Source organism: Girardinichthys multiradiatus, chromosome 1 (genome assembly GCF_021462225.1).
Source record: "Girardinichthys multiradiatus isolate DD_20200921_A chromosome 1, DD_fGirMul_XY1, whole genome shotgun sequence".
Taxonomy (NCBI): domain Eukaryota; kingdom Metazoa; phylum Chordata; class Actinopteri; order Cyprinodontiformes; family Goodeidae; genus Girardinichthys; species Girardinichthys multiradiatus.
In genome coordinates, this window is record NC_061794.1 from 41,531,185 (window position 1) to 41,548,805 (window position 17,621).

The 17,621-nt window shown below is 40.8% G+C and overlaps 1 protein-coding gene across 1 annotated transcript in view; it reads right to left on the bottom strand.

Moving 5' to 3' along the window:
* Window positions 1–14,452: 14,452 nt before the first annotated feature.
* vwa5b1 (von Willebrand factor A domain containing 5B1) overlaps window positions 14,453–17,621 on the bottom strand; it is a 45,386-nt gene continuing 42,217 nt past the window's right edge. Inside the window, exons 20-21 of the mRNA XM_047375201.1 lie at window positions 17,417–17,540; window positions 14,453–15,812 (exon numbers count right to left, since the gene is read on the bottom strand). Of these exons, the coding sequence (XP_047231157.1) occupies window positions 15,171–15,812; window positions 17,417–17,540 (766 nt within the window). The 3' untranslated portion in view covers window positions 14,453–15,170. The remainder of the gene's footprint in view (window positions 15,813–17,416; window positions 17,541–17,621) is intronic.

The following is a 17,621-nucleotide window of genomic DNA, read 5'->3' on the forward strand; positions in this document are numbered from 1 at the left end:
AGGTAAGGTATAAAACTAGGAAAACTGCTAATTCCTCCTGCAGCTTTAAGGATTCTACGAAGCATCTGACAGTTCAGTCTTTGCCCTTACTTGCTTTTGAGAGAAAAGACCTTATGGACATTTGGTTTGGAAGTGAGACTCCTCAGCCCTACCCGACTATACATTAATTTGGTGAGCGGGTCAACCCTCAAATAGTTATTTAGATTTTTGCCTCCTGCAGCCCTAGTCTGTGGACCTGAGGGCAACAGAGCCATGGATGTTTTTAAACTTAAAACATCTTTTTGGTTCGGCTCTTACCTCGCTCTTCGTTATCAAGATTGTTTATTCCTATTGCATTTTATTTTTTGTATTGATTTTAAATGTTTTTTCTATACTTATTTAGTTTTATTAATGATTTGTTTTATATATATAAATCGTTTTTGGTTCAATTATTTGTATTTATTTAACTTTAAGTGTCAGGAGTCTAGAATGTATGCCTCTTTGCGTCTCTACCTGTAGTTTTTCCTAATCATCATCTAAACAGTAACATTTCCTTCATTTTTCCTTCAAACCAACATCATCTCTGATAAACATACATTTCCGCATATTTGTTTTTCAATCTTTAGCTCTGTATTTAAAAGTCTGAAATCAAACTCTTAAACACGGACACTAGACTTAAATGAAACATCATTAAAAGCATATCTTTTTGTAAATAAATCTCTAAAATGCATTCAAGTGAAATGAGGAAACACATTTCTGCCAGAAGAGGGGGATGTTGGCCTTTAGCGAAAATTAAAGATGGTTTTGGAGCATGAATCAGAATAAAAATGTTTTATTTAAGCAGCTGTTTTATCCCTAAACCAAACATTCAAAATTATGATCTGTGATTTAATATTTCTCATGTTTGTTTTTTTCTGTTAGACAAAAGGAAGAATTATGTCCTGTGAAACTAAAAAGTATGAAAGAGGCAGAAGAAAGGCATTTGAATGCAGATTTAATTTTAATCCAACAAGGAATGCTTTCCTTACCTCATAGGAGGACATCTTAATTTATCTGAATCAAACAAAACCATGTTTGCTTTCTAAAATGTTATTAATTCAAAAACCTAACTTTATCATCCCACATCATGCTTTGAGACCTCCGCTGTATTATTTAAGCATTAAGTCTCCACCCTGTCATTACCACCTCATTAACATTCAGCCGCTAGCCCTCGGATATCTCTTTTACAGGAGCAAGCTGACGCTGCTTGGTCTCTGAAAAAGCCGAAGCTAAAGGTCAGACATTTAGTGTAATCGAGCAAAAAGAAAATGATTAACTATAAGCTGGGTCTAACAAAAGCCCACTCTGCCCCTGGGCCCAGAACTGTGTTGTCTGAGTCTATTTTTTATTCAGTGCTCATTTAAAAATGTATTAGGTCTTTTAGCTCAACTAAAATTTGGTCAAAACATCCACTGAGAAATTTTGAAAAGTACTTCAAACTGAAATATTAGGGGTTTTGTAACTGTAGGATACTACATATAAAGACGGGTTCATTGTTGACCAATAACTGCAAGTTGTTCAGGTCCTGCTGCTGCTAAACAAGCCCAGATTGAGCCCAGAACCTCCATTCTTGAAAGTTAGACTGATGTGTTTGTACTGATAAATGTCATTTTTCTAATTGTGCTCTCTTGAAATTTCAAATATAACATGATGCCAGTGGACTGTGGAGCAGGGGTCTCCAACTCCAGTCCTCCTGGGCTGGTGTTCTGCAACCTTTAAGTGAATCGTAGGTCCAACACTGAATCAAGTAGCTCATTTACATCCCAAGCAAGTAAGTTCTCCTGAGTCCTGCCAGTAACCTAATTGTATGATTCAGGCATGTCCAAGCAGAGACAACCTCAAAAGTTGATGGACAGCAGAACTTGAGGACCGGAGTTTGAGACCCCTGTTGTAGAGTCTTGAAAGGAGACCTCAGGTTTTCCGTAATTCATCTGAACATTGCATGCTCTGACTGAATTTTCTAGCAGGTTCACTCCACTCCTGCTAAGACTGGCAACTGTTTCAAATGTTTTCCATTTGTGAAAAATCTTTCTTGCGGTAAAACAATGGACTTGCCTTATAACTTTTGCCTGATTGATGGACATCAACAATTGTCTCTCTAAGTTCAGTGCTTTCCATCTTGATATTGTGTTAACACAGGCCTGTGAGTGAATTATGAGTGCACTTAAAAAACCATTGAATTTTTAGCTGAATCTGTTGTCAGAATTGTGAACGACAGTAGAATTAAAACATCCGCACATTAGTGCCTGGTGTTATTGTGGACCACATCAGAAATATGTATCAGTCGGGCTAACAGTTGTTTACCGAACATTTGACTCCAACTGTGGCTGCAAACCAGGCAATGAAATCCCATGACAGCACATACAATGAAAACATCACTTATTTGGTCAATAGTGGCATATTAACAAACCTCTTTAGAGTAACAAACATGAAAGCAGCAGCGCAGATCCAACACCATGGAAACCCCCACTGATTTGGTCCTGCAGTGCTTTTAACAGCAGAAGCTGTCACCATTGTGACAGTGAGTGAGCCATCAAAGACATTCCTCCTTTTGTTCCCCTCTGAAGAGTTTCAAATTATATGTATACATATATATATACATATATATATACATATATATATATATATATGTATATGTATATATACACACACATATATAAACGATCGATTTTCAATGGTATTCTAAAAACGAATTACACTTCCTCACAAGTGAGATTTTATGATTATTTCCCTTTGGGATGATATTCATTTCAGATCCTATTGTTCTGTTGAATTATACTTAACAGAAAAATTAGATACCAGGAATTTCTCCAAGCATTATACTGGACATGTTACTTCTGGTTCACACAATAATGTATTTATCCATCCATTTTCTTCTGCTTATCCAAGATCAGTAGGGGGCGGGTGCATTAGGGATACTCAGACAACCTTCCCAGCAACAGTCTTCAGCTCCTCATGGTGAGTTCCAAGTCATTCTAGCGCAGGAGAGTAGCATTGTATCTTCAGCAGGTTCTGGGTCTGCCTCAGGATCTCCTCCTAGTGGGAAATGCCTAAAACACCTTTTAAAGGAGGCTCAAAGGAAGCATCCCGATTTAATGCCCAAAACAACTGCCTTCAGTGCAGAGGAGTAGCAGCTGGCTCCCCATAAATGATGGTGCTCCTCACCTTATCTCTAAGACTGAGCCATCATGAGTCACTGTAAGGAAGAAGCCTTTTTTAGTCCCTTTTCTGGGAGATGGATAAATAGATTAGAAACTTGTCCACAGAAATGAGAGATATGCTCAGATCTGTCAAGGTTATGAATGAATGAGTCCTTCTAGGTTCCAACCCTTAGTTGTTAGACATGGCTCATGATCCAAAAACGTCCATCCTGGATACAATGAGCTAAAATTTAAGGGGATGGTTTGATTTTACAAATGGCAAAAGCAAGGATCAAAGATATTAGTCTATAGGAAAGATTTTAGATACAGAATGTGGATGGAGGAACCATATTTATCTTGTCACAGTAAGGAAGTTTTTGAAAAGTCCCAAACCTCTCTTTTAGAGAACTGCAGCAAAACGTGGCATCTTGTGGTCATCAGGTCTCAATAACAGCAATAAGTCCCTACCTGCATGACAACTGGTTGTTTGGAGGCTTTTCCTGTCCTAGCATCACAAATATAGTGGAAATTGCTTACCACCACTGCCATTGTTTTTTGGGACCTGTGTGTTTTGGTCAGATAAGACAAAGATGAACTTTTCAGCAACAAGAACTCCATGTGAACATGGCCTGAAACGAAGAACTAAAATAGAAAAAGCACCTCTTATTTCCCACACACTGGTGGGCATGAGTGAACAGGTAATGTTCTGTATATATGGTAGGGGGTCGCTGATGCTGTGAGCCTTTTCTAGGTCCCAGGGACATTTTTAGACTTCTATGCGAGTTTTATATATAACTGTAATGAAAACCTGAGATTTAAATTTCACCCACAAGGACCCTTCAAAATGTCTTTGCAGGACTGTAGGTCAAGTCAAAATAACCTCTGCAAATTATAAGCAGTATTAATGCTCAAATAGGTTTGGTACAAATTCATGTCAATGTATGGCCAAGTTCTTTTATAAATGATCTTAGTTGGCTTATTTGAAGATTCAGAAATTTTTAGAATATTCCACAATTAGTCATAACTGGTAAGGTGTTAAAATGAGAAATGTTTTAATTCAAACAATCTCTTCTAAAAATACATTACAACAATAATAGATTTTAGACAGAATGTTTGTCTGAAATGTAAATATGCATCACAGCATTCAATAATTCATTTCTAAAGCTATAAAATATAGTAAATATATCTTCAAATTGTAAATAAATGGTAAATCTACTATACAGACCCTTTTTACAGCAGCCAGGATAATCATCCTCTTATAACTGTTTCTCAAGGTCCACAGCCTACTGCTGGCCAGACAACTAAATTACTTGTATTTTTTTCTTCCTCTTGTTTGTGCTATTTATGTGCAAATTTAACGTCTACAATGTACTTGCCTTCGATTAAATTAGGCATCATGCTCCATGATTAAGGCAGAGTCGCCTCGGCGGCTGAAATGTAAACAGACTAATAGCGGTTGAGGTTTCACCATCTACTCCAGATCCGGAGCCATGTGGTAACGCACATGATGACGGACATTAGTGAGCACAACTGAATTACCTGAATCTAAATTAATGTATTACTGCCCTCAGTGAAAAATCAGCTCTGTACAGCTTGCAGTCAAGCCAACAGGTTCCTATGTATAGCATGAGAACAGTTTTGTACTGATTTAAATTTACAGTCAGTAGCTTAGCAACAGTGTAGTTGATGTAAGAAACTGTTTTTTGACTGCTGCACCTCCTAATGTGCATCAGGTAAATCTGTGTTTCATTTCACTGTTGCTAGCACCACACACTGTCAGGAACCGTCTGAGCCCTGCTTGATTTCTGAAGCAGGGGTGAAGATGGTTATTTGCACCGCAGTAATGAGCTGTCGTGTTCCTTACTCAGAACTGTGCGTTCTAATGATCGCCCCTCTCCCTGTTCTTCCTTTGTTCACCCACGTCTCTCTCTTGCTGGACAAGCTGTTTCACCTTGTGAAAAAATGGAGGGAACACATCTGTGTTAACACCTCTCTGTTTTATTCTGAGGGGCCATATTTATGGCAGCTTTTGTTGTTCAAGAGGCTTCCGATGTTTCTGAGTGAAGGAATACAACTCCAACTGCTGATGTCAACTAACCAATTTATGGAGTTACAAAAGCTGGAGACAGAAATCTCTGATGTCCCAAGCAACATTCACAGAAAGGAGAATCTAAACAAATATATGCAAAAATGTTCTTTGCCAGATGGATATTAAGATTGTTTTAATTTAGCAAAAGCATTTAAAGGGCCACTAAAGCAAGGTAAAGTACCTGCAACTATCATGCATTACTTTAGTCAGCGAAAGGCTTGCATTGTTCTGCCTTATTGACAAGCAGCACTTCATGTGTAGCAGGGGAAAAAGGTTTTGCACACGTCAACAATTTTCTCAGTAAATATCTTTATAATGACACTATTGATGTGAAATTCATTGCGGATGTCAGTCACAACCCAAGATGTCCACACATACAAAAAAAATCAAAACAAGTTCATAAATCAAGTTGTGTACAATAAAGTGGAATGAAAGAGGGAGCAAGTGAAGAGCATGCAGAGAAAACTAAGAAAATAGCTAAAATCTGTCAGAATTCAAAAAGCAATCCTGTCTTGTATCAGTGCACATAAATATCAGCTGGTATAGTCATTATTTTAGGCCTAACTAAGGCCTATGAAAGGATTTTAATTACAAGCTGATACACAAGAAGTACATAATGATTGCTAAAAGCAATCATCAGCTCTCTCAAGACATTTTCTATTGTTGTAAAACATACTGCTGGCATTATTTCTGAAATTAGTCATAGTCATATCTCTAAACTTATGAATCTTCCAATGTGCCACCTTCGGCAGACTATAATCTAAAATTGTAAAGAACATCATTTCACCATAAACCAGCCATGCCCAGGGGCTCCATGGAGGATTTCTGTCAGAAGAGTCAAAAAACAAATGATCAGAAAACTTGTCCAAGACACAAGGAGCATCCACAGAGAGATTCAGAAAAACCTGGATTTAGTAGGTTCATTTTTTTTTTCATGAAAACAATAAATAATACACTCATCTGCCATAACCTCTACGAGCATTCACTGTACAGTAATCCACTTATTTAGACAAAGCATGTTGAAGCCAGTAAAAATACTGGGAGAATTTAGGCAGGTCAGATGAGACAAAAATGTTACTTTGGATGCTACTGGAGAAGAAATGTTTCTGTGCACCAACCCAAAAACACATGCCCAACAGTGATGTTTGGAAGTGGGAGCATTATGGTGTGGGGCAGATTTTCAGCATATGGTACTGGCAGATGTCATATTATTGAAGGAACGATAAACAGAAATGTATTTGGACATTCTTGATAAGAATCTACATTTGGGAATGAGGATGGAGTTTTTTTTCTTTAACAAGACAGTGATCCCAAACTCACACCTGGAAAGAGATTTGGAAAATACTAAAATCAAGTTCCAGACTTTTCAGGATTGACTGCAAGAGAAAAACTTTTGATAAGCAGGCGAGTTTCCACAAAGCAAACCTAACGTTACAGCAGGGAACATCAGTGTTGAACAAGTCAACATTTTTCTGTACACTCAACCTTGGTGCAGTTACGGACTCAAAATATTATTAATCAGATCAATTGTATCAGTAAGACAGCTGACTGCTATCCAAAAATAAAGGTATTCCTGTTTTTAATGTTTTCTGAGAATATTCATAACACCAAAGTGACTGACCATTTAAATGTGCGTGTTCACAAACGGAAATCATCTGGTGACTTTGGATGTTTTGGGGATTTTCAAACTGATGGACCACTGTGACATGAGTGCAAGAGATGTATTTTTATAGCAACTCAGGGGTGTTGCTACCCAATTCAATCCACTCTCAGAGAGCCTTCGGTACGAAAGCATCATATTCATGCAAAACAGATGTCAATGCATACGTCTTGTTTGTAATATTATTTATTTCATGCACCTGCAGAGTTTATTATAACATCAACAATGAGAAAGACACTACAGATGCTTCCTCAAATGGTCAATAATTCTTTATAAAGGCACAAACAGCAATTTAAAAGATAGTACACTATACAGCTGACTCAGTACATGCAAAATACAATTTATAACAGTTGCAGCTGCACTTACTGTCGCAATTACAGCACAGAAATATTACTTTATAACATCAAAATCATATTTTGAATTTCACAAAGGAAAACACTGCGCCACAGACTTCAATATTTGGAAACGCGTATTAAACACTTGTGTTCATGTAGGACTCATGCAACCTGGCCTGAGTAGAAATAAACAAACCTGAGTAAAGAAATACTCTATAAATTTATAAAATATAACTGAATTGACCTCAAAAATAGGACAGACATTACTGCAGATATATCTTTTCAAAATGAAAGCAAACATTTTTGTTTACTAAGTTCAGGAAAAGAGAATGTGCCTGCAGTGATATTGGCTATCCAAACATAAAAACAGCCAACAGTTGCTACACTTACTAACGTTACTGGGCTGAGACGCACCAGGGGGTTCTACTGGTTACACAGAATCCCTCATCTAATTCAGAAATAATTCCACCTTCAACTGAGAAAAACTTTATTACCATGAATTAACACAATTTGGCCCATTTTACAAACAGAACAAAACAAATGTTTTTTAAAAGAAATAGGAGCAGAACTTAACGGTTGGTAATGCAAACATTTCACATGACATTGCAGTGTGAAACTGAAGCCATGGGGAAAAAAAATCATCAATCTGATTAACTGGAATTAGTTTCTACGGACAAACAGCATGAGATTCTGCAACAAGTAGCCACAGCAGTAACAGTGACACCGGCAGATGGTCTTCAGATTCAGCTTTGCTAAAAAAAAAGGAGCATCCAAATTAAAAGATATTTTCTGCTTACTTTAAACTCAGTTTAGGCACTTGTGGTAAATGAGCTGGGACAACAATAACTAATGGTGTTTTTCACCTTTTGATTTCCATGAAAAAAATCTTGATCGTTGCATGTATTCTGCAGGACTGGACAGTAACAGCTGTTTGTAAAATCATTATTGTCCATCTAATTAAGTTATAATAGGTTCAAAACCAGTTCAATCTACCCTGTTTCAGTGGCCTACAAAGATGTGCAGATTTAAATACATGAGAATACTGTTGCCTACTTAAACTAATCTCCAGCTAACCCATGGTGCCACACATTTTTTGTATATTGAGAAATTAAGTGGCATGAGCATTGCAACTTTGGGATGCATAATATACCACCCATAGGCACCACTACTACAAACGTTTTGCAAATGCTTAACAAATTTCACAGCAATGACCCAGTAACAACAATACTTATTTCCATGGTTCATTATGAGGTTGCTCTCTATGCACTGAGTAGGATTCACACACCTCAGCATGCTGAATACTTGAAGTCGCTGACATGACAAGGGCAGTTGGATTTATTTTTTCATTAATTCAGCTAATAATTGGTTTGACCACTAGGGGGTGCTCATAGACTGTATATACAACATAGAACTTTAAGCCCAAGATGGTTGAGGGTGATTATTAAGTATTGAGAAATAAAGTGATGTAGTGGTGTGACAGCAAAAGGAACTTGCTCTGTTTTCATACAATATGACACAATATTTTAAACAGTTAAGTGCTACATATAGACGTCGCAGGACAAAATGTTCTTAATTTCTTCATCTTCAAGTGAACCAGTTGTTAAATTTGTAAATGACTATTTAAATTGGTGGTATTGTATGAAGTTTGAAGAATAAAATAATGGTTGCAAATATTGCAAGTGCTGACTGTGGACATTCCCACACATTTCTTAAGCCATTATACCACAATGCTGCCAAAGTAAACCACAGAAAGTAAGCCAACTAGAGCAAATTGGAGTCCAATACCTGTCATGGAAAAAAATACCTTGCTCAGGACCCTGATCTGATCCTTTCATTAGGATCAGGAGGAACATTACAGAAAATAAGACATATGCTGACTTGCATATTCATTTATTAGAATTGCTTTTGATTGTTTTGAATCCTTCCTAGAGTTCCAACAGTAAACTGTGTTCACCTTAAAATGAGTTAACTAATTAGTTAATTAATCATTTTCCTTCTAGTCTCAGACATTTGAATGAGCTGCTGCATGAATTATTTTTTCTTTAATCTGCTATGAAAACTTTCTTTTCAAATAAAATGAAAGTGTAGAGTCTGTGGAGAATTTTGAATAAAGGCTTACGATTTTCATGTAATTGGAGACTTACAGCAGTGAATCAGAACTTGTAACCTATACCTACCCACACATTTGACCTCTCCATCTGTGGAGGTGTGTAGCTGGTGGTGTGATGAGCAGAGCCTTCCCTTACCGGTGCTGGAAAGTCTCAGGTATAAATAATTATACCTCTGATGTTGGCGCTTTGATGTTTTGAGCCTGCGTGCTCACTAACTAGAATCAGGACACCTACTCTGACAAGATTAACCCACACAGCAGCAGCATCTTTTCAGACTGCCCCAGATTATACCAGCATAGGCGGCTGCCCAAGATTTGTTGTTGCGTTTAGAAATGTTTTTGGGACAAAAGCTGCAAGAACTCAGTAAAAAGCTGTAACATGTTTCTTTTAAAGAAAGAAACACTTTTCTTTGTGAAATTAGGACTTTCTGAGAAACCGTCTGTCATTAAATCAATTAAGATTACCAAAACTATTTTCTAAATGCCAAAATAGAGACTAAAATAATTTTAAATCAGAAGTTCACATTTATTTCCTCAGTATGCAGTAGAATTTTGTTTTAAACTGTATGGTCTGGGTTCAAATGGCTTGTGGATCATTTTACAAGCTTCCCACAAGTTTACGCTTATTCCTGCTGACAGAACTGATGTAACAGGGTCAGGTTTGGAAGCAACCTTGCTCACACACCCTTTAACCTCTGCCCACAATTTGTTCTCTGAGACTGAGATCAGGGCTTTGTGTTGGGCACTAAAACACTTTGTTGTCCTTAAGCCACTTTGTAACTAATTTGGTGGCATGGTCGGATCATTCTCCCTTTAAAAGACCCATTTGTGCTCTGAATTTCACTTCCTTTCTCATGTCCTGAGATGCAGCTTTAATATTTCCATGCAATGATCTGTCTTCATTAAGTCATTTATTTTATGAAATGCACAGCCCCTCATGCAGCAAAATACCCACATAAAATGGTGCTGCCCTCCCCACACATGACAGCTGGGATGGTGATCTCAGGCTTGCAATGGTCTACCTATTTCCTCTAAATGCAACTATGGTCATTATGGCAAAACACAAAGTTAATTTCATCAGACCACAAGACATATCTCTAAAATGTGGTTATTTGTACCTCTGCACATTGTATTCTGGCTTTTTGACTTTGCTTTCGGAAAAGTAACTTCTTCATTGTGGTCATGCCCAGGTCAGTACAGGACGTGTTTCGTATGGGATACGACACTCTCTTACCTGCTTTATTTTCAGACGGTTTTTTTTGGTTTTTTTGGGGTTGATATGCACATTTTGTACCAAAACAGGTGTATCTGGGACACAGAACCCTTCCTGAATGGTGTAATGGCTGAATATTCTCAGTGTTACTCATACTTATTTGAACAGATGAACGTAACACCTTCTATTTAAATATTCAGATGTTGTAAACTAACCAGTCAAAGCCATGACGTCATAATTATATGTGTATTTTAATATAGTTATATAGAGGATGTAAACATCTGGTTAAAACTGTATAGTTCAAAAAGCATTAAAAAGTATTACTGGTGTATGTTCAAGTAGATTGGTTCAAGTATCTTCTGGTTCCGTTAGTTAAAGTTAAATTTGATAATCCTATTCTCTAAAATCTATAATACATTGCATAACAATTTGTTTAGTTCAATTCGTAAAATTTAATTAAGTATCAGCTGTGACTAAGCTTTTAATTTTTTTAAAAGGACTTATTTTGGACTTGCTGCAGCCACACTATTTTGAGCTAACACCAAAAAGCATGATATTTTCTTGTATAAAACACATGAATTTAAATCCTTCAAAAGGGAAATAAACATGATTCACCATTAATCTAAAATAAAACAGCAAAAAACATGCACATTCACCCATTTATACCAGACCCATATTTATATTTTTAAATGTCGACATATAGATTTTATATTTTCTTTAGCTGTTTGCATATTTTTCAGTCTCTGCTACACTTGAAACAAAACAGTAGGTAGTAATAACACTGGAATAGTAACAGACACAAGATAAAAGAGGGACAATACCACCAGTAAGACCCAGATGTTTCTTAGTAAAATCATTTCTGCTTTTACAACACAGCAAATTACAAAAATGCAGCAAATATGTATCAATAAATTATAAGAAACGTTTTCTCTTACTATTGCAGCATTCCACCTATAACACCAATATGATGACAACAGTAGTGTTGCTCAGATGTTGACGGAGACTGGTCCAACATGCAAAAACTGATTTTCCACAAACTCACAAACACGCCCCTCGCTTACAGAGATCCAGCGGGTCTGCCTGGCACCGGCGAGGTCATAGCTTAGAAAAAGTGTCTCTGAAGAGCCTGTGATATGTTAGGAGGAACAGCACACAAACAGAGCAAAACACATTGTTCACCAATGCAAAAGGAAAAGAAAAATCAGACTCTAGAGCACCTCCTGCTCGGCAGACAGTGCTTTGCAAAAGCATTAAAACCCCTTGGATTTCTTCACATTCGAACACATTACAACCACCAATGTCAAAATATATTTATAGGATTTAATGTGATAGACCAATGCAAAGTAGTGCATTGGTGCAAGGAAAATAATACATGATTAAAAAATGTTTTAGAAGTAAAAATCTGAAAAGCATGTAGTGCACTTGTATTCAGCCCCCCTTAATTCTGTTCCCCTAAATAAAATTCATTGGCTTTAGAGGGGACCTAAATGGTGGATACAGACACCATTTTTATTTAGTGCCCCTGTGTCAATACTTTAAAGAACCACCTTTGAATACTATTAAGGTGGAAATCTGTAGATAGAATCTCTTTTGGAGAATAGCTTAGTTTAGTCAGATTGGATGAACATCAATTTTAAGTCTTCGAACAGATTCTCAACTGAATTTAGGTCCAGACTTTGACTGGGCACCTCCTTGAACCGCCACCTTAACGTGGTGGAGGGGTTTGAGTGCTCGAATTATCCTAGAGGCTATGTTGTCTGGGGCTTAAATGCCCCTGGTAGGGTCTCCCATGGCAAACAGGCTCTAGGTGACGGGTCAGACAAAGAGCGGTTCAAGAACCCCTCATGATGACTACAAAATCGAGGCACATGACGTCGCCCGGTACGGCGGAGCTGGGGTCCCACCCTGGAGCCAGGCCTGGCGTCAGGACTCGTCGGAGAGCGCCTGGTGGCTGGGTTGCTCCTTGCGGGACCCGGCCAGGCCAAGCCCAAACGAGAGACGCGAGACCATTCCCCAGTGGGCCCACCACCTGCAGGGGGAACCGTGAGGTACCGGTGCAAAGAGGATCGGGCGGCGGGCGAAGGTGGAGACCTCGGGGGCCCGATCCCCGGATGCTTAGGCTGGCTCTAGGGACGTGGAATGTCACCTCGCTGGGAATGAAGGAGCCTGAGCTGGTGCGGGAGGTCAAGAGATATCGACTAGAAATAGTCGGGCTCGCCTCTACGCAAAGCGTGGGCTCTGGAACCCATCTCCTCGAGAAGGGCTGGACTCTCTTCTACTCTGGAGTGGCCCATGGGGAGAGGCGGCGGGCTGGGGTGGGCTGGCTTGTCGCCCCTCAGCTCAGCCGTCTCGTGTTGGGGTTTACCCCAGTGGATGAGAGGGTTGCATCCCTGCGCCTTTGGGTTGGGGAGAGGTCTCTGACTATCATTTCAGCCTACGGGCCGAGTGGTAGTGCGGAGTACCCAGCCTTCTTGGCGTCCCTGTCGGGGTTGTTGGATAGTGCCCCTCCTGGGGACTCCATTATTCTGCTGCGGGACTTCAACGCCCATGTGGGAAACGACAGTGACACCTGGAGAGGCGTGATCGGGAGGAATGGCCTCCCCAATCTGAATCCGAGTGGTGTTTTGTTATTGGACTTCTGTGCTAGTCACGGATTGTCCATAATGAACACCATGTTCAAACATAAGGGTGTCCATCAGTGCATTTGGCACCAGGATACCCTAGGCAGGAGGTCAATGATCGACTTTGTCGTCGTATCATCAGACCTTCGGCCGCATGTTTTGGACACTCGAGTGAAAAGAGGGGCCGAGGTGTCCACTGATCACCACCTGGTGGTGAGTTGGATCCGCTGGGGGAGGAGAAAGCTGGACAGACTTGGCAGGCCCAAGCGCATAGTGAGGGTCTGCTGGGAGCGTCTGGCGGAGCCCTTGGCCAGGGATGTATTCAACTCTCACCTCTGGGAGAGCTTTGACCAGATTCCGAGGGATGTTGGAGACATAGAGTCCAAGTGGACCATGTTCTACGCATCTATTGTCGATGCTGCTGCCCGTAGCTGCGGCCGTAAGGTCTGCGGTGCCTGTCGCGGCGGCAATCCCCGAACCCGGTGGTGGACACCGGCATTAAGGGATGCTGTCAAGCTGAAGAAGGAGTCCTATCGGCTGTGGTTGGCTTGGGAGACTCCTGAGGCGGCTGACGGGTACCGTGGGGCCGAGCGTGCCGCGGCCCGGGCTGTGGCAGAGGCAAAAACTCGGACCTGGGAGGAGTTCGGTGAGGCCATGGAGAAGGACTACCGGTTGGCCCCAAAGCGATTCTGGCAAACCGTCCGGCGCCTCAGGAGGGGGAAGCAGTGCTTCGCCAACACTGTTTACAGTGGGGGTGGGGAGCTGCTGACCTCGACTGGGGACATTATTGGCCGGTGGAAGGAGTACTTTGAGGATCTCCTCAAGTGAAGAGAGAGCTGAGCCGAAAAGTGAAGCTCTCGATTTACCAGTCAGTCTACGTTCCTACCCTCACCTATGGCCATGAACTTTGGGTCATGACCGAAAGAACAAGATCCCGGATACAAGCGGCTGAAATGAGCTTCCTCCGTAGGGTGGCCGGGCACTCCCTTAGAGATAAGGTGAGGAGCTCAGCCATCCGGGAGGGGCTCAGAGTAGAGCCGCTGCTCCTCCACATCGAGAGGAGCCAGTTGAGGTGGCTTGGGCATCTATACCGGATGCCTCCTGGACGCCTTCCTCGGGAGGTTTTCCAGGCATGTCCCACCGGGAGGAGGCCCAAGGGACGACCCAGGACACGCTGGAGGGACTATGTCTCTCGGCTGGCCTGGGAACGCCTTGGGTGCCCCCCGGAGGAGCTGGAGGAGGTGTCTGGGGAGAGGGACGTCTGGGCGTCTCTGCTGAGTCTGCTGCCCCCGCGACCCGGTCCCGGATAAAGCGGAAGACGACGAGTACGAGTACTTTGACTGGGCCATTCTGATTCCTACATATGCTTTTATGTGCTTTTATCTAAACACTTCCGTTGCACCTTTGAGGATGGTGTGTTCAGGGTGATATGCAGTGCATGTTTTCCACGAGACGTAGTATGTTGAATGTCAGCCATTACTTTCAAATTTAAACTCCTCTTCTTTGTTTTTGCCATGTTTAAATTGAATTTCTTATAGCTTTCTTTAAATACTGACTTTGTCCTTGCGAGTCTTCCATAAAGGCCAGATTTGTGTATGACCCAACAAATGATTCTCCCACCTGAGGTGTGAATCTCTGCAGCTTCTCCAGAGTTACCATGGGACTCTTGGCTGCTCCTCTGAGTGATGCTCTCCTCGCCCACTTTAAGTGGATGGCCATGTCTTGGTAGGTTTGTTGCTGTGCTGAAGACTGTTGATTTTCATCTGATAGACTAAACAGTGCTCTGTAAGAACATAACAGTTCTTTGGGTTGGTCTATCACCTAAAATGGCAAGGTAACTCACTGAAGGGTGTTTTTTGTAAAATGACAAAATGTGAAAAAGTTCAAGGGGTGTGAATTCTTTTGTAACACCACTGTGACGGTACAGCCTTGGTTAGCATAGTATCATATGGGACTCAGTGCCTTCAGAGATCTGTTTAAGGTCTCAGACACTGTTGGGGTTGTAACAGAGCATGTTCAGCTGCAGGTTTTCATCCCAATGTCTGAGGATGATGAAGAGCTGATTGGCTGCAGCCTTGATGGAGGCTAAATCTTTCCCCTCTGGGATGTCCTGTGCATTCAGCCACATGCTGGCTTTGGCAGCTACCAGCTCCCACTCTGTAAAATAACTGGCGGAGCTGTGCTCCAGCCAGGCAAGGGCAACAGCTGTTGCCCACACCATATTCTCTGGATCCTGCACCCTCTTCAGCGCGCTGCCAAGTGATGCTATTTCCGAGCCCCCCGACCCTGAGCTCTGTACCCTGTCCACCTGGGTGAACGGGAAAAACTGGGGCTCAATGGCGGTGAACTGACCAGCATCCACCCAGGCATTTCTGGATGAATAAGAGGGGGTGTGGATGCCAGCAGTGTGCTCTGCCACTTGCTGATAAGGGTCTGGCTCAAACGGTGATCTGGACCCGTCATTGGCACTGTCGGTGCGGCGGCTGCTGGACTGAGACAGGTGGCCCAAGCTGGAGCGGTGGCTGGCGAAGGGTGACGTCCACTTCAGCTTGTCCATCGGCACGTTAATGGCTTCACACAGAGCTGAGTCCAGGGGGAATGCACCACTGGCCAACTGCAACAGCACCTGGACAAAGAGGAGTGGATTTATTTGCTATTGTTATTCCTTCTAGAGGGAAACTTCCATTGCATTTGAACTGAAAATCAAATTCGAACTGTATTTGCTTTCAGCATAGCAATAACACAAGAGGAGAGGGTACACCTGATTTGCATGCATGGTCCTGATCTGCACATACCTACATATTTCAATAACAAAGGTCTTTTACTGCTTGAATCAGCACCATATTAAAGGATACCTTGTTGTTATGAAAGAAGAGAATTTTCTGCATATTTTCATTCAATGCCTGTTTGCTGACAAAATGTATCTTCTTTCCATTGAATTTGTACAGCACTGAATTGATAGGCTATTATGTGATGCATAATTAAAGCATCAGCTAAATATTTTAAAGTTTCCATAAAGTCAAAAGTAAATTGTATCTACAGTTGGGAACAAAACTGTAACCCCAACACCCAACATGATAATTTAAATGTTATAAAAGTACTTCCCAAGTGCATTTAAATAGAGAAAAGATTTTTAACACAGCTTTTTTAAACACTGACATTATTGTACTTTGCACATAGAAACAAGATTATTCCACAAAAAACCACACCAAGGTCAGATTTATGAGCTTTCTAAAGGCTAATACTTGTTTGCAGCCTGCATTTTGTTGCAGTTTTTCATCCAGTCTCTGAGACGTCCATCCATCCATTCATTTTCTGTACTCGCATGTTCCATACAGGGTTGCGGGGGAGCTGGTGCTATCTCCAGCAGTTCAACACAGAGACACACAACCATGCAAACACCCATTCACACCTAAGGGTAATTGAGAGATAACAATTGAGAGATATCAATTACCCTAAAACTCATGTTTTAGACTGTTTGAGGAAGCCCGAGTACTCATATGAGGAATTGCTGCAAAGTCAACAACTTGATGCAATATACTGGGTTACTTTAGATAGAAAGCTTTTAACCAGTTTATATAATAAACTGAACTTGACTGCACTGTCTCAGAACTAAGGATCAATTGGAACATATGTACTTGAATCTGTCTGTATGATTGGACCGAACTGACTTTGATGTTTTTTCTACAGTGCCCTAAGACTGTCACGATCCTGAGGCTTTTAGATTTTGTTTTTCTTTTGTGTTTGTAATTTGACTATTTCCTTGCTGTTAATTATGCTCTAAAGGTCTTACTGATTTCTCTTTGTTCCTTGCTGGTTTCTTCCGTTGCTTCTCCATTTGCAAGATCATTTTATTAGTTCTTTTATTTCATTATTAAGTACTAAGATCAAGCTCATCTCAGCTCTGTATATGAGGTCACTGTGTGAAAAGTGTGTCAGATATTTTGTTTTATCAACACCTCAACAAGAAGCTAATAACTTGCAAATGTGTTGTGTTAATAATAATATAGTTTCCTTTTAATAGTTAATGCACATTGCTGACCTAAGAGTGAAAAGATTTGCTGAAAAAATGTCTTGTATAATTAACTGCTTAGATGCTAAGTACCATATAATTCAGGACTATTCCAAATAACTGTTCACGTTCTCTGGCATTAATTCATAGCGGTCACACTCAAACAAACCTGCATGCTGAAATAGCATTCATACAAACCATATAGATCTGGTGCTCACCAGGGGAATGTAGTCTTTGTTCTCGTTTTCACTCTCTCCTATTGAATCACCGGACTTGCTGTGCGATCGACACATGAATCCTTTTGCTGCTCGGGTCAGGAGGCGAGTCCTGCTGAGGGCCAGCCTGACAGAGGAGAGTGAGAGGTAAACCACAGCAAACACTGTGTGTGGCGTAATGTACGCCGCTGTTAGGTTCTAAAGATTG